The 27,440-nt window shown below is 39.5% G+C and overlaps 1 protein-coding gene across 1 annotated transcript in view; it reads right to left on the reverse strand.

Annotated features, from left to right (window-relative positions):
• Window positions 1-13: 13 nt before the first annotated feature.
• Window positions 14-27,440, reverse strand: part of LOC103778810 (histone-lysine N-methyltransferase 2C-like) — a gene marked incomplete at both ends in the record, with an annotated part of 118,304 nt that continues 90,877 nt past the window's right edge. Inside the window, 15 exons of the mRNA XM_008946423.1 lie at window positions 14-838; window positions 1,479-1,661; window positions 6,011-6,084; window positions 6,201-6,415; window positions 6,666-6,804; window positions 8,904-9,023; window positions 9,671-9,703; window positions 9,882-10,019; window positions 11,187-11,234; window positions 11,592-11,696; window positions 16,558-16,744; window positions 18,360-18,490; window positions 21,430-21,549; window positions 23,424-23,552; window positions 27,056-27,268. Of these exons, the coding sequence (XP_008944671.1) occupies window positions 14-838; window positions 1,479-1,661; window positions 6,011-6,084; window positions 6,201-6,415; window positions 6,666-6,804; window positions 8,904-9,023; window positions 9,671-9,703; window positions 9,882-10,019; window positions 11,187-11,234; window positions 11,592-11,696; window positions 16,558-16,744; window positions 18,360-18,490; window positions 21,430-21,549; window positions 23,424-23,552; window positions 27,056-27,268 (2,660 nt within the window). The remainder of the gene's footprint in view (window positions 839-1,478; window positions 1,662-6,010; window positions 6,085-6,200; window positions 6,416-6,665; window positions 6,805-8,903; window positions 9,024-9,670; window positions 9,704-9,881; window positions 10,020-11,186; window positions 11,235-11,591; window positions 11,697-16,557; window positions 16,745-18,359; window positions 18,491-21,429; window positions 21,550-23,423; window positions 23,553-27,055; window positions 27,269-27,440) is intronic.

Here is a 27,440-nt window from a genome sequence, read left to right on the forward strand (position 1 = left end):
CGTACGTGTCCGCAGAAGCCACCCTCTGTCTCTGGAAGGTGTCGGCTCTAGGAGCTGGCTTAGTGAAGGGATCGCTGCTTCCAGCTGCTAAAGGAACCTTCCCTGACTGCTCCATAACTACGGGTGATCTTGGGACGCCCAGAGGTTTGGAGAACTGCTCTGAGGCCATGACGGGCCTGGGCGTGTCTGGAGGCTTTGCATAGGGATCGCTGCTGCCTGGAGACGAAGAACATGAATCCCTGACTGGCGAAGGCCTGCTTCCCGATGGCTCCGTTACCTGAATGGGCCTAGCTACGGATGACTGAGGGGCACAGGCATCTAATGGGGCAATGGTATTTCTTCTAACAAAGTTTTGGTTAATGGGTGCTGGTCGAGGTGTTCCCACCATTTTAGCGTATGGATCCATTGGAGAAGGAGGTCTTGTGTTTGTGGAACCTGGAGAAAACATCTGTTGTGATGATGTCTGAGGAGTCTGAGACTGAGACAGTGAATCGTGGACTGGGATTCGGGTCGGAGTAGGGGGTGGGGCTTGTGGCTTCAGGAACACATCATCTGAGGATGCTGATGTAGGTGTAGCAGGTAGCTGCTGCTTTGTAAATAGATCCTTATGGAATGTCTGCTGGGCAGGAGACATACTTCCATTGCCAGTCTGTGGCGTTAAGGGGCTCTGGATCCCACTGCTCGGTGTGTCTGAGCCAGACTGGTTCAGAAGCTGTTGTGAACTGAACTGCTGCTGCTGTTGCTGTTGCTGCTGCTGTTGCTGCTGCTCGTTTTTCACCTGTTCAAGCTTCTGTGTAGCTTCTATTTTGGCTTGCTGCTTACTTTTTTGCCTCATTTGCTGTTTTAAAATTACGAGGAAAAAGGTTAGACGTCTAAGACCAGGGTATACAAAAATCTTTCGGATGACTGAATCTATAATTAAAACTTTAGGTCACATCAAAGATCAGTTACAAACTGCAAAGTTTCAGTGCAATGGGAGCAGAGGGTCTAGCTATTTGTAAAGTTCAATTACCTCGACATGCACCTTGATTGCCTGGGAAGAAGCATTTCCCAGGTTGCCTAAAAAGCAGCGTTGCTTTCTAACCTTACACTCAGAAGATGGAAGGTTACTGATTGCTATGACACTGATGGGAGGCAAACGGGCTCCGAGAGACAACCAGCCCAATTTGACGCAGTAGTCTGCAGGGCAAGGTTACTGCAATATAGGGTATGTCAAAACAAACTACTGCACTGTCCAGCCACACAGAGAAAGGATAACCTATCTCATTAAGTGTTAGGAGTCAAAGTTTTAAAAGAAACTTTTCTAACATTTACAAGCTGCTTCTCTTCTGATAGCGTCTATTTTCTTCCTACACAGAATGGCTGACTCTGTACTCTTCCACAAAGAAAGATTAAAACTGATTTTATTGCAACAGATTCCGACAACGCAATAAAAAGCTGGAAGAAAAATATAACAAAACACCCTAAATGGAACACACCTGTCTGAATTTCCACTCCTGCTCATGTTCCGATTCCCTCTGTTTTAATGGATCTTTAAAGAGGTCAGAGTCGATGCGGGAGCCAGGATCAATGCTATCCTGTTGCTGCTGCCTTTTCATGGAGTCATTTGACATCTGTACTTTATTGATGCGCAAAGCAGCTCTATTATCTCTGGCTTTTTGCTGGGAAAAGATTAAAAGAAAAAAACGTAGTTAGCCTTATTTTCTTCTTTTAAGTGTGAACATTGCATCTGTTATTACTACAAAATCTAGCACCAAATTATTTGTAATTTTGAAGCCTGTTTTAATCATACACATGCTTGTGAAAACTAAATTATGCACTTTAAAAGGAATTCCACAGTGAAAATTCTTCATCTCTGTAAGAAATTCTGCATTTAGTATACATGGAAAGAACAAAGGAGTTGTTAGCAGTAGAGGTTTTCTATACATTAGGAGTGTCTGTTCAGGCACTGTGCTGTGCCAAGAAAGCATGAACCCTGCCAGTTCACCTTTCAGATCACATATTGGTGTGGTCTGCAGTCTGAAGACATGAGCACAGCAGATGATGTTTGGATCAATAAAGGCCACTAATGTGGAGAACTTCAATGACAAGAAAAATACAGTCTACTCCATTAAATAGCCTCTATAGATCTCTGTCTGTGTTAAGTTAGCAGTATAAACATAGGATATGGGCTTATGGATCAGGAAAAATTGGATGGAAGAACAGCTATTTCTCTTCAATGAGGCATTTTACAGCCATACTGACACTTTAAAGCATCTAATGGAAGTTTCAAAGAGTCTGTTTTATAACCAATCTAGGATGCGATTCCTTTTCTGAATCAAACCCTCACATTTTCACAATTTTATTTGCAGTTGGCAAGTAGGGGTTGCCTAGCAGAAAAGGCTTTAATCCTTCCCCTCCAACAATGGAACAGTGACATAGAGGAGAGCACCAGTGTCACACCAGCAGAAGAACCAGTGTCATTTTCTCCTCTAAGCCATGGGACGCTAAGTCTCATGTGCAGACTAAGGAAAGTAAAAAGCCAACAGTGAAAATTTGCTAACGCTCTTCTGAATTTAATTTCTAAGGTAGCCTTTACTCATCCCCAAAGAGTGTAAGTCCCTCAGGAGAGGTACCACAGGTTCTTGTGTGCACAACGCCAGAAACATCAGCAACAGCTGAAGGGCAAGAACACACAGAGTGCAGCTTCCATGAGGAAATAACTGCTTCCTGCTATCTAAATACTCCTGTGTAGGTGTGTGCACTTGCATGCACCATCCTCCTGAACGTGAAGGGAATTAGTTTTGCAGCTGCTTTTTGGATATCCATCAGGAGAACAGGACTGCCTTTGTTAAGAACAATGAAGAAGGAAAAAATAAGTAAAGAAATAACTGTAATGTGATAAATGCCTAGATAAAAATCCATCCAGGTAAGTGGATAGTATCTTATCAATACTGCACAGAAGGAATCACTGAGATTAAATACAGTACGGGCAAAAGGACATCGAGGTCCAAAGGTGCTGAAGTTAGAGGCCTGAATAGAAAGCAGAATAATGAAGATCCTGCAGTGATAAAAAGAAGATAATAGAGAATTATTCTTCCAAGTGGAAAGGGGTTCAGAAAGATCAAGAGCTCCACTTCCCACATTGAGTTTGGGGTACAGATTTATTCTCTAAAAGCTGTCAGAGAGATAAGGAGATAATTTTCATTTTTGCAGTTCGAGGTGACATGGGTACTGGCAAGCTCTGAGCCAACAACACTGATGGGAGTCAAATTTGCTTATTAATGGGACTATATTGAAAAACCACATATGGGGGAGGCTACAAAACAGAAAATATAACTGTGCAAAATCCACAGAAATCAACAAAGTAAGAACGATCAATTGCTGTTGTGAAGAAACAAAGAAAAGAGGAGAACCAGGAGAGAATAGGGATGTGACAGGAACTTAAAACAATGGCTGGGGAAGTCAAAAAGAATGAATAATATAGGTTCTGAGATTTGGATGTGGACAGGCTTCAACAGGAGTCTATGGGGCCAGATGGGATCCACCCAAGCTTACTGAAGGAACTGGCAGAAGTTCTCACCAAACTGCTTCCCATCACTTATCAGTAATCTAAGCTAATCAGGAAGGTCCCAGTGGACTGAAGGTTAGTAAATGTGACACCCATCTAGAAAAAGGGCTGAAAGGAGGACCTGGGCAACTACAGGCATGTCAGTCTGATCTTGGCGCTGGGCAAGGTCATGAGGCAGATCACTTCGAGTGCCATCACAGGACATATACGACAACCAAGGGCTCAGGCCCAGCCAGCATAGGTTTATGAAAGGCAAGTCCTGCTTGGCTAACTGATCTCCTTCTATGACAAGATGACCCACTTAGTGGATGAGGGAAAGGCTGTGGATGCTGTCTACCTGGACTTCAGTAAAGCCTTTAACAGCATTTCCCACAGCATCCTCCAGGAGAAACTGGCTGCTCATGGTTTGGATGGGCGTAATCTTTGCTTGGTGAAACACTGGCTGGATGGCTGACCCCAAAGAGTGATGGTGAATGGAGCTAAGTCCAGCTGGCAGCCAGTCACAAGCAGTGTTCCCCAGGGCTTAGGACTGGGGCCTGTTCTGTTTAATATCATAATCAGTGATCTAGATGAGGGATAGAGGGCCCCTCAGTATGTTTGCAGATGACACAAAGCTGGCCAGAAGCGTAGATAAGCTCGAGGGTAGGAAGGCTCTTCAGAGGGATCTGGACAGGTTGGATTGATGGGCCAAGGCCAAGTTCCAGGTCCTGCACTTGGATCACAACGATCCCAGGCAATGCTACAGGCCTGGGGAAAGCTGTCTGCTGGAAAAGGACTTGGGGGTGTTGGTTGACAGCTGGATGCATATGAGCCAGCAGTGGTCCCAGGTGGCTAAGAAGGCAAAAGGCATCCTGGTTTGGATCAGGAATAGTGTGGCCAGCAGGACTAGGACAGTGATTGTCCCCCTGCACTTGGCATTGGTGAGGCCACACCTGGAATACTGGGTTCAGTTTTGGGCACCTCACTACATTGAGGTGTTGGATTGTCTAAAGAAGGGCAATGAAGCTGGTGAAGAGCTTGTGAGGAGCAGCTGAGGGAACTGGGGTTGTTTAGTCTGGAGAAGGGGAGGCTCACGGGAGACCTTCTTGATTTCTACAAATACCCAAAAGGAGGCTGCAGCAAGGTGGGTGTCATTCTCTTCTCCCAAGTAACAAATTATAGGACAAGAGGAAACAGCCTCAAATTGCACCAAGGGAGGTTTAGGTTGGACATATGGAAAAACTTCTCCACCAAAAGGGTTATCAAGCATTGGAACGGGCTGCCCAGAGAGGTGGTGGAGTCACCACTCCTGCAGGTATTTAGTGTGTAGATGAGGTGCTTAGGGACATGGTTTAGAGGCAGACGTGGCAGTGTTGCCTTGAAGTTTGACGTGATGATCTTAAAGGTCTTTTCCAACCTAAACAACTTTATGATTCTAAGAGGTTTCAAGAAAGTGTAAGGGTCACCCTTTGAATGGCAGAAGTTCTACAGAACAGAATCAATGACCACATAACTCCAGATAGCTACTACAAACATGTGTTCCCTCGACTCAGATGTGAAGAAGGTGAATGCTTTTGGAGAGAAAAATGGAGTCCTTCATGTTCCCCACAACATGGAAGATATCAAGAGTTTCACTGCAAAGCAGCAGAAGAGAGTAAGGGAAGGGCAAAAAAGAAAAGATCAGTGAGAGGGAAATAGGAAAGAGGGGGAGTCACATAATGATTTGTTCTTATCATAGAATCACAGAATGGTTTGGGTCAAAAGGGATCTTAAAGATCAAGTAGTCTTAAGTTTCAACTCCTCTGTCATGGGCATGGACACCTGCCACTAGACCAGGTTGCTCAAAGCCCCAGCCAGCCTAGTCTTGAACACCCCCAGTGATGGAACATCCACAGCTTCCCTGGGCAACCTGTTCGTGTTGTGCCACCCTCGAGTGAAGAATTTCTTCCTAATATCTCATCTAAATCTACCCTCATTCAGTTTAAAACTGTTAACCCTCATCCTGTAACTACACTCCCTGATGTAGAGTCCCTCCTCATTTTTCCTGCAGGCCTCCTTTAAATACTGGAAGGCCACTTATGAGGTCTCCCCAGAGCCTTCTCTACTGCAGGCTAAACCACCCCAACTCTCTCAGCCTGTCCTTCTGAAGAAACTGGTGAGATTCTGTGCAGAAAAAGACATAGCAAACGAAGACTTGAGGCATGAATCAAACGTAGCAGAGAGGTAGTGGGAACCACAAATGTTCTCGTCCCAGCTGACGTCGTTAGGTTGCACAATACTACTGTAGTTTATTCCAAGATGAAAAGCAAAGAATATGGATAGAAATATTCAGAGTTATGTTAAAATAGAAAGGCATTCTTGGAGTAACTGAACTTTCACTAATCCTAAAACTTAATTTCTTTTAATAAATCCAATGAAAACCTTATAAATGAAAGACATGTTTGCTGGAAGTATGCAAATGCAGGTGGTAATTGTTCTTACCACATATGGAGCCCTCTCCTGTGAGCTTGCTTTCCTCCACAGTTTAGCAATCTGCTTCACTCTTGTAGCCCAGTCTGCAATCAAAAAATGTGTTAATACACAAGGCTTTGATAAATCTATTTTACAGTCTTTCAAACCAAGATGCATAAATTGCTGCAAAATATTTAACTTTTTTCTGTAAATTGCTCACCTGGGAATTCTTCCTTCAGGTTAGGGAAGTTGATATTTGTATAGAGAACAGGTGCTACTGTTGCCATTTCACCCAAAGCTTCTTCTTTTTCCCACTTAAGAGTGCTTCTTTGAGCATTGGACATGGTATCACCTTCACCTTCCAAAGGTGGAGCAGATGGTGCCCATGAGCTGTTCGGGTCACTTACCATTGGATTGAATGCTGGATTCTTATCCCTGAGAAATCAGAAGAGGATTTGGTTTTATAGACACATTGCTCTCAATCTAAGAAACCACAAAAAATTAGCAAAGTACTTCTGTTTGCTATTTCAGAAGTGAACAGGGTGCAAGAATACAGACGTTTTTGTAGTGCCTGTCAAGAAATAAATTGTTAAATACTAACAATATCACAGTATTAATAACAAGAACACCCCCCAAGTGATGGATGCTAAACCATCGATACTTTTGATTCCCCATCCTGACTTACCTGGTATCAGCATATGGTTGTTGTGTAATGGGAGAGAATGTCCCCAGGCCACCTCCAGCAGTCAAAGCTGTATGAGGGAGATGAGGGTTAGGGCCAATCAGGCCATTCATGAGGGGAACTCTTGGAAAAGTGTTCTCTCCTGGAAAGAAGAATTTTAAATTACTGCTTTAAAGGGTGACTACTTCTAAGGTAGAGACAGAAGTTTGCAGTGAAAAAATGATGTCTCATGTAATGAAAAACTAACCACTTTAAAATTTTATAGTACTGACCTTAGATTTTTAGAAAAGATTTTAAATCAGTTTACATTGCTTCCCTACAAGCTTAAGGGATTATCTTCTACTCTGTCACAACCCTGCACAGATGTTCTTTTTCTTGTCTGAAAAATCATGGTTTTTAAAGAGGATTTCTAAAATTTTTGCAGCAGCCCATGCTGTGGTACTGCACTTTTTATTGAGACATATTATGAAAGGCTAATGGTCTGTCATATTTGCTATACCCAGATCCAAGCAGTAAGCATGGAGAAAGTTGTTTTCAGTCCTTGCAGAATTATCATTATCCACCTGAATTAAACATCTCCTCTTCTGAGATTTCTGAGCAGTGTACCGAAGTAAGCCTCATTATCTGCTAACTCCCTAATTTGTAACCAATGAAACAGATAAATCTAGTCCAACGAGCATCAGCATTTTCTAATTAAATGTCCAGCCTAGCAGTATGAAGGCAGAAAATTTTATTTATTTGATTACAATATTACAAACGTGGCACGGGCACATTCATGCCAGCAGATGGTATTTGCAGATGTTCCTACACAGAATTAACTCCGGCCTTTGAATCCTGTCACTTAAGTGAGATTATAACTGTTGTCCCAGTGTTTTCTTAAAAGCAAAGTAGCAGCTTGGGAATTAGATGCATCTGTAGGATGAACCTGTATCATTATCTCATGCTTTAGGAGACTGTCTTCTGATCTGTAGGTTATATACGTTACACAGCAAGTACAGTTTGGATGAAGGTAGCTCAATATTTAGGAGAACATGCTTTAATATTGCTGCTAGATAGTACACAGTAACTGTGAAGACCTGGATGGAGAGCCAAGCCTCTGCTTTGCACTGTGGGATCACATCTTTATGAGAAGAGAGCATTAATTTTATTTGAAATTGCTGAAACTTGATGCAAGCTTTCTCATTACTGAAGCATTTATCTCACAGAAACATGTGGATCATTACACCGTAACTGAAACAAATTACGAATTTAAAACTTTGTAATTGTGGCAGTTCACACAGGGAGAAGTTAAACAATCCTACAGAGCTTGAAAGCTGAAGTTATCTCCAAATACTCAAGTAACCAGGAAACACACAATAATATCTATATTATCTCTAGCTTTAAGTCACCTCATTATTTGCTTTAAACTCCTTCCTTTCTAAGACTTCTTGAAGTCTTTTTTATGGAAATTCGTGCAAGTAGGAAACCAGTAATTTTTATTCTTATGATTAATTCACTGGTGAAATAAATTTGCATACGACATTTTGTAGTACCAGTATAACAGAATGGGCACTCTTCACAGGAGTTCAGGGAAAATCTACAGGATGTGATGTGAAGAGAAGAGTGCATTTAATTATGCTCACACATACTGCTTAAAAAAAAAAAAAAAAAAAAGGTTACTCCATTGGTAACAACAATAAATAAAATCAGTCTGCCCCTTGCTTTCAATGTAAGACCAAGAATATGCTGTATCAACTCACGGTATTTTTAGTAGTAATGAACAAAATAAAATATAATCTCCCAGATACACAGAAAAAATGACTTAGCCTTCTCTCTGTTATTGGGGTAGGACTAGCTAATATGTTAAATTGAATTCTTAAGAAAATTAATACTCAGTAAACCACTGTGGTATAGACTGTTTCTTTACCCTTGAGGAAGTACTCAAAAGTAACTACAGTCCCAAGAGAGCACATGCTTTATCACAGACAAATTTCAAAACTAGGAAAGCGTCAGCTAAAATAAAAACTCCAATATGTCAGAAAAATATAAAATAACTGTCCTTTTCTATTAGCAATATTCACATGCATGTTAATCATGCACCCCCTTCAGAACTGTTTTAGAATACTTCAGAAACTATCAGTGGCAGATTCCACAGATTAACAGTGGCAGAAAGTAAGTCGTGTCCTACTTCCACACCAGCTTTGAAAGATGCACAACTCTTCTGACCAGGCTGCTGGGTTTAGAAGTAACAAAGGAACAAACCTTGACTGTGCAAAGACATCAGTTGTGGTGGAGGTGGAGGCTGTGGCAAAGGAGCTGGCTGTGTGGTTGCTGGACTTAGTACAGCTGTGAACAGATCTTCAACATCCTTTCCTCCCAGCTCTGCAAAAACACTGTGTGTGAGCTAGCTGGCATTGTTTATGGACTGTATTATTGTCCTGGTTTTGGCTGGGCTAGAGTTCATTTTCCTCCCAGTAACTGCCTATTTGATTTAGTGTGAGAATACTGGTGACAACACACCAATATTTTAGTTGCTGCTTATCCTAAGTTCAGGATTTTTCAGTTTCCCATGCTCTGCCCGCAAGCAGGAGCACAAGAAGCTGGGAGGGACCGTGGCCAGGACAGCTGACCCCAACTAGCCAAAAGGATATTCCTTACATAGTCCATCATGCTCAGTGCATAAACTGGGGGGAGGTGGCTGGGGGGAGGGAGCAAATTGCTGCTTCGGCATCGGTTGGCAGGTGGTGAGCAAACATTGTGCATCACTTTCTTTTCTTGGGCTTTGTTCCTCTCTCTTTTGGTTATCTTCCTTTTCATTACTATTACTATCATTATTACTGTTGTCTTGTTATTATTTTATTATAATTATTAAACTATACTTATCTCAATACACAAGTTTTACTTTTTTCCCCAGTTCTCCCCATTCCACTGGTAAAGTGGGAGAGGGAGCAAACAGCTGCCTGGTGCTTAGCTGCTGGCTGGGATTAAACCATGACATTTTGATAAAAGACAGTGATTAGAACACGTACCTGGGATTTTGTACAGTTTGCCAAGAATAGCACCTGGACAAAGTAAAGACAACACAGAATGAGTACTCATCAAAAGATGCAATATAATCAATTAATTCTGCAACCAAGTTGAAATATGTATATACAATACATAGGTAATGCAATGTTAGAAAAAAGTGAAGATCTTTACTTAAGTTTTCTAGAAGACCACAACTGAGGACAAAAATATTACCATCTGTGACCATTTTGTCTAATTCTGGACTGAGGATTCCATCCAGCTGTTCTTCACTCAATGGCCGTGAACTCTGGTTGACATTCGGCTGAGGCAGAGAAGAAGGATCATCAGAGATGGGACCGATATCCAGTCCAGCTGAAGGAAGAAAGAATATTAAGTTAGATATAAATAGTAAAAGGTACTGGTATAGAATAAAGAGCATAAACCTTTTTCTTGCCCTAGAGCTGAGCTATAAACTAAACCAAGACCATCTAAGATTTGAAAAGTAAAGCAAAATAAGACATTCATGAGAAAAAAATACTATTTACCTCCAGTTTACTGTATTGTTTGAGGAACGTTAACTGAACAGAATGCAGCTGGAAGAATGTGAAATAAGACTACTGAGTTTAGGTACAACATGTTTTTAAGTGTATACTTTTCAGTATATACAGCTATTTTTCACATTAAAATAGAAAAAAAAAAAAAAATCACACCAGTAGTCAATATGGCTCATCCTCATGTACCTTAAGATTCACTCCAAATGTTCTTGTAATGTTACCCAAAATATCTACAGAAATGCTGCTGAAGTGTAGTCTATACCACACACTTTAGAGCAGTTTCTGCTTCAAAAACAACTGCTGAATATTCTAGGTTACATCAGACAAAGTGATTTGTTGGTACTGAGAAAACTTATCTTCCTACATAAATCTCCAAACATCCTTTGTAAGTAAATTAATATCTCAAATGAGAAAAAGATTTGGGAAAAAAAAAAAAAAAAAAACAGACTTCTGTTTTTAAAGCACATTTCTGTATTAGATACCAAATAAACCCAAATTTAAAATAATGAAACATGCCTTTTTACTTATTGTCAACCTATGCTTTACATAAAGTGATGAATCATCACCCAGTGGAAACAAAAATATTGATGCTGACTGCTTTATTCATGCTTTAGTATATTTGCATTGTTAAAATGCTTTTAATTGACAAAAGATACCACCATAAGAACTACACACTACTACTAGAAGAAATAGTAAAATTAACAGTGGCAGCAAGAAAATGCATGGTTTTGTATCATGAAACACAAAAAACTCAAGAAGATTTACAAAAGCTGTAAGCAAAACTTTATGCAGTACTCTTAAACGCGGAGTGCAGAGTTTATAGGTTGTGTTAGAGTCAAACACCACAGGAAGAGTGGAAGATGAAAGCACGAATTAGTGACACAGTAAAGGAGCACTAGTTTCTACACATGCAGTTCTTTCAGCTAAGACCACTAGGAAAGGTGACTACTTCTAACCATGGATCATCCATTGTTCAGTTTCTTACCAAATGGGGAGGGTGAGTTCTCAACCTGGAAAGTGCATAAATCAAGACCTACAGGACCCAAACCAGATAAAATGGATGATTATAACACGAAAACAAAAAAAAAAGTAAAGAAAAAGCTGCATGCTGAAAAAAAGCTAGGCAGGTATGATAGACAACGGCAGCTACGTTGTATTCTCTCTTAAGCAGCAAAGCAAAGAGCCAAGTAAAACAAAACGTTGAAAAGGCTGGGGATTTTTTTTGATAGAAGAAACTAAAATCATCTCAAACCAAGGTTTTCTTAAGACATGGAAATTGTATTTGAAATCACCTAGAGCACAACCTACAGATACAATACAGCAAATACATCTACAATAAAGAGGAAAAAAATAAAATAAAATACTGGAGAGACCTTATGAACATACATACCCGAATGATCTCCAGACTTTACCAAATCATCCGAAAGTATCCCAAGAATATCATCATCAGTATTTAAGACCTCAGAAAGATCAGCTAAAGGATCATCGGTGCTACCTGTGTAAGATGCAATAAATGAGATCAGCCAGTCATGGCATTTATACACGACTCTGGTGATGTATATGTATAGCTTGCACATACTATAGCTGGAGCTATAAACTCAAACACAGATTTACCAGGCTGTAAGGGTCTTCTGCAGGGTGTCATGTACTGCAAGTCACCCTGGGGTGACAGACTGCTGACCAGCATCCCCTCCCAACCAGTACCGCAGCCACCTTCATGTGCTTATGTTGTTTAGTGTTTTCTCCAATACAGTAAAAATGATAATATAGTCAGTCATGTAGAAGAAAGACTGGATGATTTTAGGGGAAAAAAATGCCAACGTTTATTGAGAACTTGCAACTTCTTAGACACAAAGGCCTATGAGTGTAGAAGTCAAATAGGTTTTCTAAAGGACACACCTCACAGCAAATCAACAGGGAATATATTTAAAAAAAAAAAAAAGGTAAGAAAGGGATCAGTTACTTCTCTTACCATCACTATCTCTCTTAAGACTACAGAACAACCAGTTACTACACCCTGAGAGGGATAAATATAAGAGTAGGAAGCTGTAGTGAGTAAATGGAAATTGGAGATGCTGCCTTTAAGATCAGAAGAAATCACAAAGAAATGAGAACAGCCAGAGATAGAAATGTCATATTTGTTTGTCGTCTAGGAAAAACTGGCCTGGTCCTAGCAATAAATTATTTAATATTAAATAATAAATTCTGGATATGATTATCTTCTTGACATCCAATTCATTAGAGAGAAAAGACGCCAAATGGCCCATCTGGTTTTATTAACTAGTTTTTCAGGACTCTTACAGATGTGCAACATTTGAAGAAAATTGTTTGACAAATAAATAAAAGCTGAGAAAAATATTTTTCAGAAAAAAACCTTCAGACAATCGTGACTACACAATCAATCATCATCAGACCAATGGAACACCGTGAGATGGTAAATGGACATCTAATTAAACTGACCAAAGGGATTAATACAAATCCTAAAATGTATAATGGGGAAAACAAATCTGGGCAGGTTGAAGAGGGACCAAAAAGTCAAACAATAAACAAATTTCATACATATGGGTTATCTTTCCTGCAACCCAATTGCCCCAGGAAAACACTTCTAGCTCAATTCAGAGGCCTGGTGCCAAGGATTTACTTAGGTCATGAGGGTACTTTCCAAGCTGCTAATTCTAATGAATTAGAAATTCCTTCTGTTTTTCAGACAGCTCTTCCCTTTTACCATTACTGAAAGTCAAAATGAAAATTATTTTTCTTTGCTTTATTATTTTTATTCTCTATTTTTATGCTTTGTAATGCAGACAAGAAGATACCATCCTAATAAATTACATCTGCCACTCAACGAGGTGGATCAATGTACCAGTGCAGACCAGTCCATTTACACATACCTACAGAATATGGCTCCTCTTGGTATCAGCAGAAGTATTAAAAAGTGTCTTAAAACCACATCAGTTTCTGGGTATAGTTACTTTGTGTACCTGATAAAAAGTACTATAAAATGTGAAGTGTTAAACAGAACCTAGTTGCTGGGGTTCTAGTGGGTTTGGTTTGGTTTTGTGCTTTTGGGTTGGGTTGTTGTTTTTGTTTTGTTGTTTGTGTGGGGTTTTTTTTGATGGTTTGCCTTTTTTTTTTTTTTTTGAGATCCTTGTTTCCCTTCTGGCAATGTGGCCTACTTACCCAAGTAACTAACACCAGGCACTGCAGGGTGATGTTAATGGCTGCAGCTGGCTGGCAGGCAAAGGACTGACCTTAGCCATTCTTTAACTTTCCTGAATTCCTGCTTGAAGGCAAGTAAATCTCAGGGAGAATAAAAAACCTCATGAAGGAAGCACCATTACTGTATTAGCAGCCTTTAATTCTTCTGTACCATTCTTTGTTATGGTGTATTTCTCCACAGCCCTTAGTAATGTGCTTGGAAGCAGTCCCTAAAAATTCAACTTCTAATTTGAATATAAATATATTGTATAAGTAGCTTCTAGCTCAGGCAGAAAGATATAACTGAAGAGTTTACCACCCATAGCTACAAACTGGCCGTGAATAAATTCAGGCTTCAAATTAGTGGGCTCCTAACTATTAAGGCAATCAGATTCAGTAATGGCCTTCCGATGAGATTAGTAGGTTGGAAAAAAACTACCTGCTTTCAAAATGGAGCTTGTTAAGTCTATAAAAAGGCCGAGTGTTGGTGGTAACAGAAGGCTAGACTCTATGATCCGTAAGCTTCATATAAGACATGTAATCTAAAGCATATTTTTAAATTCTTCTTTTATTTTTTTTTCCCTCTTTTTAATTCCATGTGTGCTAAATATTATCTTGGAAACAACTAAATCACTTTAGTCAGCTGCTTCACACCAGAATCAATAGCTGGTTGACATCTGCTGCCAAACAAATAGCTCAATACTGCTCATTAATTTGACTCTTTCAGAATGGAGATGAAAACTAAGACAAAGCAGAAAGGAAAATAATTGCTTGTAATGTTGGATCTCTAAGAGTGAACAGTTCTATCTCGTGATCCCTATTTCTCCAATGCATTTACTTTTATTTATTTATTAAGTTCTAAAAGAACAAAACTGCCTCTCCCAAGGCTGCAGCCACCCTAAGATGTTTAATCACACAGTAACATATCTAGCTGTAAAATGTCCCAGCAGCACTTGAATTAGTTACACAAAGACTCAAGATGACTCCATTCCTTTTGTCTAAAAAGAATTTCTTCCACATTCTCTGGAGACCCTACTTGAACTGATTAATTTTTTAGCATCTCTATAAAAAAATCAGTGTATTTAAGCTATTTTGAACTAAAGGGAAGATCCTTTACAGAACACACCTCACCAAATGGTCTCTTTTTCATCAGAGATGCCCAGCTCTGATGACACCCAGAGAAGAATGTTTTCCTTGTGGAAAAGACCTATCCAGTTAGGCAAGGACTCTCACAGGAGTCAGCAATCCTTGTGAGAAATGACACTGTAGGAAAATAACCCAGTCGGTAACAACAGAGCCCTACAGCCTCCCAGTGCAGTGAATCCAGCAGCTCATGTGGGTCCTGCTCCAAAGCCAGGTCTGTATCAGAACAAGGAAAACATCAGAGGTGCTCTGAGACCCTGTTCTCACCTCCAATCCTCTGCAAGACCAGCCAGAAGGGAAGATGTGACTGTTGCTACCTCAGCAGTTAGCCTGATGACCAGAGTCTCCACCACTCAGAATGAACCTGTCTCACATGAGTGGATGCTATTGTGGAAGCAATCATCTCCCACAAAGTCACAGCTGAAGAGTTAAGGAAACCTGCACTGGAACTGATTGATACTGGCAGATGACTTCACCCACTGGTGCTCCAGCTACAACAAACAGCTCTATCTGGACACAACTTTGGCTGGAAATCTGAACGGTTTAAAGACAACTGTCGAAACAGTCTTATGGGCAGAACACTGCACTTTGAGTCTCTCGTATATAAAATGGGAAGGACAGTGTGTTATTCACTAAAACTGTCACTAGTGGTCTAAACATTAACAGCTACCCCATTATGATTTATTTCTGATTAAAAAGAAGAGGAAATGACAAAGTTCTATAACACTGCTTATTAATAAAGAACAGACTTTTTAAAAATTCCTTTCAAACTCTGGAAAAATAGAACACTAAATCAACAAGAAGTTCACAAATTTCTAGAACCTTCTACTACTGTAATACATGAACATTAGTGACTTTAATCTTGCAGTTGGATAGGTCAGCAAAGAATTCTGTATCTGCGTTTCTCTGGCTTCAAAAGAATGCTGGGGTGAAAAAAAGTCTCTGTGAGCCCATTTTCTTGTAGTGTTGGAACCAATGAAACACAGACCCCAAAACACCCCATTTGCAGTGGTTTCCCCTTCAGGGGAAGTTAACTTTTGCATTCTCTATTACTCACAATTTCAACTGTGTAACAATCAATGTTCAATTATAATGTAGCCTTTTGCTATTCATTTAGCAGATTTCAGAGAGTAACAATCACAAGTAAGTGACCTTTCTTCAAATGACTCTATGGACATGGAAAATTATATCAATGTGTGTAAACATTTTTAGATGGAAAAACTTATGATGACAAGCTGAAACACAAACCACAAATTAACTAGCATACACAAGAAATAGTAACAATTTTTTAAAAAATACAGAACGGCAAAGACACCTCTAGCTAACAGCACATCTATAAGATGAGGAGAAAAAAAAATAATTAGGGGGGACAGTAAGGTTTTCACTTTGAATTGCTCCTTTGTGTGAAGCTGCTCTTTCAGCAGCACTTTACAACCCTCTGGCTATTTGCAAAACTCTCAGCAGTGACTTCAGTAAGGTTTTGCAATAGCAAAAGCAAAACATTGCCTACAGGCTACAAACTGTACCTGGAAAGGGCACTCATGTTCAGAAAGGACATGGTGAACCAAAAATTCCGAGGAGACTGGCAACCTAAAATAATCTAAAACATTAAAGAAAATAAAAGTTGGATGATATTCATCCAACTAATATTCACTAGACTACTAAAAATATCTTTTAATTAGAGTATTTTCATCTTCTTCTATAATGGATCTGTATGCTTAGTCAGAAACAGAATTCATTTTCATGGATTCTACAGACATGGACATTACAGTCAAGGAGTTTCAGATCTGCATTAAGCGCCAACTGTTGTGGCTCCTTCTGAAAGAGCTGGAGCCCTTGAGCTGAGTATCACTGATTATCAATGTAACTTAACCTCACAAGGACAGTTAATATACAAAATGTTGAAAAATACATTAGGTAAACACTGCAAGAAAAATGGACGTGAGAGTGGAAAAGCCCCAGCTGCAAAAAGAAACTCGAACTACTGAATTATCACTAACTTTAGCTTTGTATACCTTGAGGTCCCAGTTTTGTCTGAGCTGAAGTGGAGGTTGAGCTAAGGAGGGGATCAGATGAAGGATCCAGGAAATTGGTGGTCAGGTTTGTTTTACATGAGAGTGGAAGTGATTCTTCGGGTAAATTATCTAAGGTCATCTTGTTTTGCCTACTGGTATCCAGTAGGTCCTTCCCAAAGAAAGCTTCCTGCAAAGAAGACAAAATAATGTGACATAGGAAGAACACTGTATCTATTGAAAAAGCTGGATAAACAAAATTAAATTCCAATGACTGCTAGAAACACAAAAACAAAGCCTCAGTCTCACATGCCTTCCAGTATGGCAGTATCTCTTCCAGGCTATGAGGTGTGGATACAGCAGATGCAGCTTAACTTAGGTAGCCACATTATTAATATTTTATGAGTCAATTCACACCTTAAATTATACAGAAAAACTATAGTCTTCTTACGTATATGTGGCACAGACAGTGTATCAATACACTGCTACATATCCCAAGTTATTCAGTACTTAAAATATTTCTCCTTGCACAAAAAGACAGCTGAAGAAGGGGAATACTACTGGGCAACTTGAAGAAGTTTATGAAACAGTAAGTTTATGGAAAATGTGCAAGCACACTGTGGTCCAAACTCTAGAACAACCATACCCTGTGTTTCAGTCAGCACAAAAGCATCCCAACATTGAACTGCAGTCACAAAACATCTGAAGATGTTTAATGAATATTAGTATCTTTTAAAAGATTACATAACAGCTACCATCCACCTGAGCCTGAGTACTCAGTAATTTAACAACCTACCGAATTTTAAAGCCAGCTTTTATTCATTATATAAGAACCTTTTCTGCTTTCATGTAGTCCTTAAAATCTTGATTTAGCATACAGCTTCCAAAAATAAAGCCAAAGATTTTACACTATCAATTATTCCAACATGAGCAAAAGAAGAATCTAAGAAATGTTCTACAGTTTACAAGAGTAAAGCATGCATTAAGGAAAAAAAATATTTATCCTTATTAATCCAGAGAAAATTTTGGTTAAATATTTTCTTTCCCACTCACTTCCCCACTTATGAAATACAAATTATTTTTAGACAGAGATTGTTCTCTCTGTCATTTCTTTGCTTTCAATCCATAGTCCAGGTTGTGAAATTTGGTGAACAGCTACAAGGTAATAAAGTTTTTCATGAAAAAGGTGTCTGAGAAGAGCAGTGAGCCAACTAATGTTCTCAGTGAGAGAGATAAATAAACCAGTCAGTTTATAAACTGGCTGAAGGTAGGTAAATTGCTCCGCCATTGTTAATATCCTGGTTATTATTCACCACTGCTAACTCTTACCTGCTAGGGACATCATAGAATTAATGGAGGGGAAAGAGCAGAGATTATTGTGATAGGGAGATGCAGGGCATATGAAAACACAAACTGTAGGAAAACAAGTTTCTCTTGTTTTCAAATCATGTTCTATAATCTTCTGAAAAGAAAAATTAGTATCTTGAGGAAATGGCATGATGAGGCTAAGACATCCTACCAAGCTGAATGCTGAAAACATCACGTGTAAAGGCTTCCTTTCCCCAGCCTCCTCTCCCAGAACAAGCAGAGATCTACACATTGAGAGATAACCCTGAAGGACTGGAGATTTAACATAACATACAGCTTTCTGTACCAGCTTAGGAACATTGTTTACAGTAAACCCATTTCACTTGAATGATAAATTGGAAAAAGAAACATTAATGACTTAAATGAACTATGAATCAACACAGATAAAGATCAGGCTTTAAAATGGATTCACACAAGAAGTATACCAATAGCTTTACCTGCAAGTAGGCAGGAAAGGTTTCTTCAAGTTTATTTTTCTTTTTCCTGTAACGCTTTTTTATTTTCTCAGTACTTTCAGAAGCTGGGGTAGACTCCTCAACTGGAGTGTCTGGCAGCTGTTCTGTCCAACCTAAAAAGTAACATTCAGGCACAAATAAATATCTTGCTCTAAAGGTACAGTGTCAGTGTACCTAACGTATCTTACTACCTGTCTGGGTGCAGGGATTTACTGAGTGTCACTCTAGATGCATTCTAAAGGTGGCTTTTATCTATCCACCTGTGAACTGACACCTGATCATCTGGGCTCTGGGAGTAAGAAATAAATACTATATGTGATACTAGGCACACCACTGCCTTGTGCCTCACCAACTGAAATCAGACTTTTAACTTTCCTACCTCTAACTCACCTAAAAATATGGTAACTTGAGAGAAATTATAGGTGCCATTCAACCAGATATTTGAAAGATATTGTCACTGAAGTAGTATCTCCAAAATCTTCAGTGTTGATTTACACACTAATTCATTTTATACACTCATTGTTCTCAAATTAAAAGTAAAACAACTTTTAAATCCAAGAAAAGAGTGTTGTATAAATAATGAAATGGCCAGAAAAAGAAATCTATAAAGGAGCCCTTAAAAAAAATTACACATTTATTCAGCTATCACATTCCAAAGTGGCACTGTTTTTTCTAATAAGCACAAAAGCACACAACGTTTATCAGTCATTCAGTATTTTATTTCAACAGACCAAGGAAAACACCGCAGGTAAAAGCAGAACTTTTTAAGCTCTTCTACACTTGTTTTGCCAAAGCTAATTACATGAAGTTAACGACCCTGGGAAGTTATTTAAGAAACAATATTATTGTGGTAGTAAAATTAGCTGTTTTGTCCTGTAGTAATCTCTTGTACCATGTTCAGAAGATAAGTGACTAGAATGAGGCTCACCAATACTGTGGCCTCTGCACTGTTTGAGAGTGAGCTTTTGCAGAGAAAGGGGATGGAACATGACAAGAGTAGCAAAAGATTTGGTAATGCTGATGAGTACTGGCAGCAGAGAAGCAGGCTCTCAGCAAGCTATGATCATTTACAACATACAAAGATTTGTAAGTTGGGGTTTTTTTCCCTGCAATTGTGCCTGGGCAGAAAAAAAAAAGAAACTCAAGAAGTTTTAACTGAAGATACTGCTTTTTAACAATATGCATTGTACTGTTACCCAGAATGGGGAATTAACTTTTTGGCCATTTATTTATTTAATTATTTACTTATTAAAGGAGCAGATCTCTACAGAAATGAAAAACTTTAAAGCAAAATTTTCAGCACTAGCTGAAGCACTGTAGTAAACTACATAGAAAGAATATTTACAAAGCAGAAAAACATAGAGATAGCACTAATACTAGAGAGAAAACAAGCACTATGTCTGAATAGGACACCTAGGTACAACACTGGACTGCACTGAGAAAAGAAGTACTACTTCATAACGTAGTTCTACAAATGTAAGCAAGGACAACATTTAACTATTAGTTTTTAATACTATTTCTACATAGAAAGAATATTTACAAAGCAGAAAAACATAGAGATAGCACTAATACTAGAGAGAAAACAAGCACTATGTCTGAATAGGACACCTAGGTACAACACTGGACTGCACTGAGAAAAGAAGTACTACTTCATAACGTAGTTCTACAAATGTAAGCAAGGACAACATTTAACTATTAGTTTTTAATACTATTTCTACATAGAAAGAATATTTACAAAGCAGAAAAACATAGAGATAGCACTAATACTAGAGAGAAAACAAGCACTATGTCTGAATAGGACACCTAGGTACAACACTGGACTGCACTGAGAAAAGAAGCAGTACTACTTCATAACGTAGTTCTACAAATGTAAGCAAGGACAACATTTAACTATTAGTTTTTAATACTATTTGGATGCCATAGTAAAGATCCAGTCTCTGCCATATTGTGCAAACATGCAGCAAGAGACTGGTCTGGCTCTAGATAGGTTAAAAACACCATAATTAGACCAGAGAGAACAACAGAAGAAATCAAGGGCCAGATTCTTCTAACAGAGATGATATCAGCCAAGCTTTAGAAGCATTGCCTCTTTCTACTGACTTTATAGGAAACGGGCTCTTAACTAAACATATTCCACACCTCATCTTGATACTTCAGTATTTTCTAGGTTACATAGTGCGAACAAATCCAGATGGATGAAATAATTTAGTCTAATCACATACAGCAAACAAGAGAACAAGGCTCATAAACAAAATCTGACTTCTTGTTAGGTGCCCAATCTACTGAGTACTACAGTGTCAGAGGCACAAAAATGGCTTTGCTGTAAGAGGAGACCAAACAGAGTAGGGCTTTTCAGCCCTGGAAAAGCCAACAACTGATGGGGGAATGACACAGGTCTAGAAAGTCTCTATTACAAATTAATATGGAAGGATTTTTAAAGAATCGCCTTTCATAACATAAACACAAGAGTAGCTTCTGAAACTCTCAGTTACCCAGTTTAAAATAAAAAGGAATTATTTCTTCATGCAACAACCACGTATCATTGAACTTACTAATGTTTTTCAGATTTTCCAGAGCATAAATAGATACATAAAAATATCAGACAGTTGTGGAACATGGGACACTGATGAATATTAAAACTGATGGTCCAGAAGACACCTCTGGATCAGGATTGCATCTGGAAGATGCTGTATCGGAAAGGGCACTGCTCTAAACCTACCTCATTCTTCACACTTGTTTCTGTCTTCTACTGGTCAAAGCTAGGCTAAAAGAGCTCTGACACAATACAGCAGCCCTTAAAACCCTTACTATATGTCTCCCACAATAGTGGGCAATTAATTGTTTCAGTTTCTTTGTAAATCATGGGCTCTGATGAAATTATAAAGTATGTAGGAATTTTTATTTTCAGTTGATTTAATGAAGCCATCATGACAAACACAAAACACTTCTTCCTTTGTAGCACATCTCTGGAAACATTTGTATGTTAATGAGTTGCATTATTGTTATCTCATTAAGTATGAACAAAAATCTGAAAAATGGTTTCTGCACTTACCTTCATCTCTGCCAGGCAACTGCTCAGAAACAGACCCAGAAGAATCTTTCCTCGAGAGAGACCTTTTAGTCTTCCCCTGCCCTGTACGACTTCTCTGACGTACCATAAATCCACCAATACCTAACAAGGAAGCAAAAATTCAAGACACTGATTAAAACTGTTTCATAGTAAGAATGAGAGCCAAGATTATTCTGTAAGTCAAGGGGACTACTGCATCTGCAGAGGTCTAAGAACAAATCTGTGATACTTAAGGAGTTTTCACTCAGATTTTTACAAAACTGCTCCATTTTAATATCATGGTGGATATATATTTAATTATCAAAAAAGATCAGAACTGTAAAACATCCACAACAAGGTCACATCACCAAACCTGGCAACTTTCAGATGCTGGTTTTCCCCTCTTTGGCAAGCTGATGAGATGCTAGAATTAGAAGTCTACCTACCAAATGTTACGTGTTAAAGAACCTTAAAGCACCACAAAAAAGGCCCACAAATTACTCTAGAGAGCCCACCACTCCACATGACTGTACTAGAGAAGGACATATCACAAAATAAAAGAATAATTAACAACACTGTGTTGCCTGAAACTCTAGAATCCTTCACTAGAGATTGACTGCAGTGCTCCTGATCCTTTACAGTTGGTGTCTATGTATGTACATGCATCAGATTCAGGCTTGCTTCATTTTTCAGAGAAACTGTTGGCTGCAGAAAAAATAACAGATGGCTGCTCAACTCATGATCCAAAACCACTCCAAGCAAATGAAGCTCTTCTCCTGAGGACCGAGCTGTAGAAATAAATGGCTTGTAGAGGTACAATGACTTGTAGAGACAAAGGAAATCTCTGACAAGTGATGTGGGTTTGTAACACCATCTCCTCAGGGTGAGTCCATGATGGAAGGCATTATACACACGTAGGCATGACCAGCTGAGACAGGCCACATACTCAGCAGTGTGGGAAATTATATGGAGAGGATGAAAGGTGGTAGAGATCTGTTCTGCTACTGAGAGAGAAGCAAGAGAAACAGGATTGTGTTCTAACTCCTGGTTCCCTTCCTTCCTTCCTTCACTCTACTCCTTGCCTTCACCTCCTCAATCACTTCATTGCCTCTGTTCTCCTCCCCTACTATCCTCATAATTGGAGGATATGGCCCATTCCAGCAGGCAGGATGGGTGGGACTGGTGAAAACTGCAGTATTTGTGAGTGCAAGGACTACAGTCCTTTCCACAGTAGTGACAGGCTACATAAAGAAACACAAGCCCAACACCTTAACACAGATTCTGAGGCATACCAAGGTGTGAGATACAGGGGCTCTTCAAAAAGCCAGGCAACATCTCAGCAGAGCTAATTATCTTGGGTTCAGTTTAAGCCCTAATATATCAGGGTTACTTCCCATGGAGTCACCTAGGTTCCTTTATCTTCTTCTGCCTGGTGACAGCTCAAGTGTTTCTGCACCCAGGACACACAGTTAATCCATGGTTGAGATAACTGAGTTGACTGAACTAATAAATTAAAATAAATGAATTTATTCAATAACTGAATTCATTAAAATTCACTGTCAGAAGTCATCTGCAAATATTTAGTAAATTACTTTTATCAAGTGTTTCAGAAAATAAGATACCTGCAGAAAGTTCTCTGAAGTTCAGATATTCCCAGATATATAGAGATGCATACAGGCACAGAAACTGGCCTTCATCAATTCTAGAAATACAGTACACTTTCCTATCAAATTAAGAATCAACACCAGGTATAGATTTGAACTACTAACCAATAATTGACAGCATCCTAAGAACAGGCCTACTGCTGAGCAGCAACCTTTGGAAATGTATTTTGATAAGAGGACAAAAAGCTATTTTAAACAAAACAGGGGGAAAAGATCTCAAATCAACAATTAGCAGGAAAATACTTCAGAATTCCATGCCATTTTCTAATTATACAGAAAAAAAGTGTTAGAACAAACAAGGGACACAGAATCATATACTTTATTGTATCCTACCAGGTCTATATGGTTTTCGTTTCCTTTTTTTAATCCCGTCAGCTCCTTCTGCCACTTTGGTATCATCATCCACAGCTTCCCGTTCCGGGCTGGAGTCTGATTTTCCATCACAATCCATAAGATCAGCTTCTGCAGAAAAGAGGCAATGGTAACTTTAACTGGACAAGGGAAAAGGTGCTTTTCCCAAATTTCTACATCTGACTGATTTCAGAGAAACTGACTAGGAATGACAGGTGTTTCCAAAGAGTGATACTCATACCCTCTGAACACTTTTGGGAAACCCATCCTATCTGTGCACAAAGACCCATTACACAGACACATTTCCTGCAAGATGAAGTCTACACAAAACCAGAGAATAAATGCTATAGTTGTTACACATGGATCTGAGACATTTTTTTGCCACCCCTTCCAGAAGCCTGTGCTATTGCACCTTCTACGTGCCTGAGCAATTTCTAGCCATGCACCAAGGAATAGGGATACAATTTACCCTGCAAGAGATACTTCATTTTGTTCACTGTCCTCCTAAGTTTTGCTTGGTAGGGCTTTATTTTATTGAGAAGACAGACTGAAAAACTGCAGCCTGGACTTGGAAGGTAATTATTAATGACTCTTAGCTTAGAGGGCTCTTGACTTGAAGCTGTGACTGACTGAAAGCAGACTTAGATATGAAAAGGAATTTGACTTATATGATAGAAAATTCTGCCCAAAGGAATTACTCAGACTCAAAGATGAAGAGTAATTTTGAGTTAGAGTTTATATTCTGTGGGAAAGCAGGGGAGAAACAGATGTGAAATATAATGGCATTGAAAAGTCTTTGGTGTTGAAGAGAGGAGTTGATTCTGTTTCTGATATCCTCAAAACATCAATACAAGAACAACCTTACATCTTAATTTTACTGTAAAGCTTTTAAAATGTTAGGTATACTCTTATTCCGATTCCCTGCTTTGGATTTAGCTGTATAATTCTATAGTCTAAAATCACATCCATTTTTAAAAGGAAGAAACACAGTTACAACAGACAGAGCTGGACTCTATGGTATCACTTCTGCTGTGGTAGAAGGACAAGCCTTGCTCTTCCAGAAGCTGGGTCATGGACCAGACCTTCCCATCAAGGAAGACTTCTCTGAGTTCTACCAACAAAGCTGATTGCTTGCCAAAGGCAGTCCCCAGTGACCACCACAGCCAATTCCCTCCTCCCCTTAAGCACATGGGTGAACCCTCTTTGAAACAAACCCTCTTCTGGCAGAAGAGAAACCTGAGTGATAACATGCCCTGCTACACAAAGCAGTGTCAAATGCCAAACCCTACAGTGGCCCTTCTTATTTACTTATAAGGCATAGTTCTACATGTTGTAGCAGAAAAGCCACACTAAGTCTACCAAAGCCAAAGTTCTCAAAGCAAGCTGAACTTTCAAGTGGAGCTTAAAATGTGGAACACTCAATGAAATGCTGAACCTGATGAAAGCCTATAGATCAGATGGTAACAAGATTACCATGAGCTCAGTTTTCTCTGATACAGCCTCTTTTCTCCACCTGGAACTTCAGAGTCACAGTAAGGCTTATTCCTGTTTGCCTGGCAATACCACAGCACGTTGCCTCAATCCCAGCCACGGCACAGCTTTACTCATCCTGATGCTCACACAAAAATTTCAGACTTTCAGAGAACAGGCACTGATCCACCCTACAAAGCTTCCAGGAAACCCAGCCAACCTTCCATGTATATGCTGTGCTGTTACCATCACAGACAGCAATGGGCTCTGACTCTCAGAAAGGCAACAAAAGGTGATCACAGCTGCAATTAAAAGCCTGTGGAAGCTTTGGCTCTGCCTTTCACACTTTGCTAGAACAGTTATATACTTTGTTGCCTAATTGAAAAGGGATGTATATAAAAGCCAACAAGCAGTTACTGAAGTTAGACAAAGTTATATAGAAAACAGACATTTGTAAAAGTAAAGATGATTAACTATTGAAAAAGAACAAGGGAAATGGTTAATTCTCTATGCTGATACCTTCAAACCAAAATCAAAAGCTTTTTTGCTTTCAGCAATCCACCTGATGGACTATGTGAAAGTATGAGATGAAATTTATAGAGTCAGTGTATGCTAAGACAATATACCAAATCCTGTGAACACGATGAAATAAAAGAAAACCAACTAGCTAACGTTTTTAAAGGTTATCAACAAATAAAGGGAAGCTATTATAAAAAAAAAAAATACACTTCTAGTCAACAGCAGACTGTTGGTAAGGTAAGAATGTGCTAATCAAACAACAGGAGCAACACTTGTATCAACAAGTTAACACTGAAACTGCATGATAGTAAAACTACCCAGTTATCTCAAGTACACTCTCTGTATCTAAAAAAAGCTTCTTATGACATTTAATCTGATTACAACAAGGCAATGTTGCATAAACAGAAAGCACTTTAGATTGTGGTGAGGTGGGGTGCCCATGCTCCTCTGTTCCTCACATAACAGACACCTGCACGACTGCTGTAGTGGCTTTCACACCTGCCATTTAAGTCAGTCTTTCCCCAGGGCACAGATTAACACCTATTCTACCAACACACTTGTCAGGACATACAGCCAGACCACAGCAAAGAGGACGGGAGAACGGCATTGCACCATGCCTGCTGCAGTTTCTACTGCTGAAGAGTAGGGCTGGCAGCTCCTATGTGCTTTTCCCACACTCATCTCCCACCTTCAGTCTCCTCTGGCTGGGGCTGCTGTGCTTGCTCAGCTGTGAGGGAAGCAGATGAGACAAGTATTGATGGCCCTGGGACGTGTGGACCTTCTCTCCATGTCTAGACTTCTAGTAGAAGGAGCTCTCCCAAGGGCTTCTAGCAGTGCCTGAAGTGTCATCCCCATACACAGGGACGTGTTTGGGCAGAGAAGCGTCAGCCCAGATCCCTTCATCTCTCATCAGCCTTGGAGGCCACAGAAACACTGTCAAATCTTCCTCTTCCTCCATACTACACAGATACCCCAATCCTAGAACCCAAAACCCTTTGAGAGGACTCTACATACAGTGTCATCGACGTTAACTAGAGCAACACCCAGAATTCACTTCAAAACTCAAATGCCACTTGAAATTCTACTTTAGAGATGAGGACAAAAAACATCAGTCTATGGAAATACAAGGAAATTATTTTTTTTTTCCTCAGGCTCTCAGATCAGCCCACGTTATTCTTTCAGAAGAAAAAGAAATCCTCTCAACAAATCCACTTTTCCCTTTGTTTTAGATACCAGTGATACAAATACAACTAACCTAGACACTGCTTCGCTGAGCCAATGTTATCACTTTCAAATGGTGTTTGCACTAAACCTGAGAGCCTCAAAATACACTTGTACTCAGTGAGGTCAGGTAACCCAAGGGTGAGACAAAAAAGCAGCTTCTCTTTCCAGTGTTGCCAGCCTTAAGTGAGTTTCCTATAGGATGGATGAGCCATAAACAGAACAACAAGGAAAACCACTGCAATGGGCAACAATGAGCCATGACTCTTATTGAAGTAGTTTCCATGAAGCATTCTGTACAGAAGCAGGGGTGGCAGGGTAACAACACCTCCCAGGGGTATTTGCAATACACACACGTACTGCAGCGCTCCCAGGTACAAGACATGCCAAAAGCAGACCGCTACCTCTACTGTCATCCATCTCCCCATCTCTGGAGTGTTCTGACTGGGCATCTGGGGGTGTCTGAAGCACAGCCACACTGTTCTGATTTATAATCTTCAGTTTAAGCTTTGGTTTCGTCCGTTTTCTTCTCGGTACTGTAACAGTTAGGCTCTGTAACTGAGACATGCCGGATTCTGTCAAGCAGACTCCATCCTGGGTGTATGTCTTCGGTGGGTCTATAAAAGTTAAATGAATCATAACAGCAATATAAAACTCTTTAATTTTACACGTCTTAGATTTTTAGGAATAGCACTTTTAAGAGTTAATAATCCATGTGTATGGAGCTGATTCATGAGTGAGGAAATTGGTATAAATAAACCACAGATATCTGATACTGTCTTACACATT

This window comes from Merops nubicus, unplaced genomic scaffold (assembly GCF_000691845.1).
Source record: "Merops nubicus isolate BGI_N331 unplaced genomic scaffold, ASM69184v1 scaffold9108, whole genome shotgun sequence".
In the NCBI taxonomy this organism is placed as follows: Eukaryota; Metazoa; Chordata; class Aves; order Coraciiformes; family Meropidae; genus Merops; species Merops nubicus.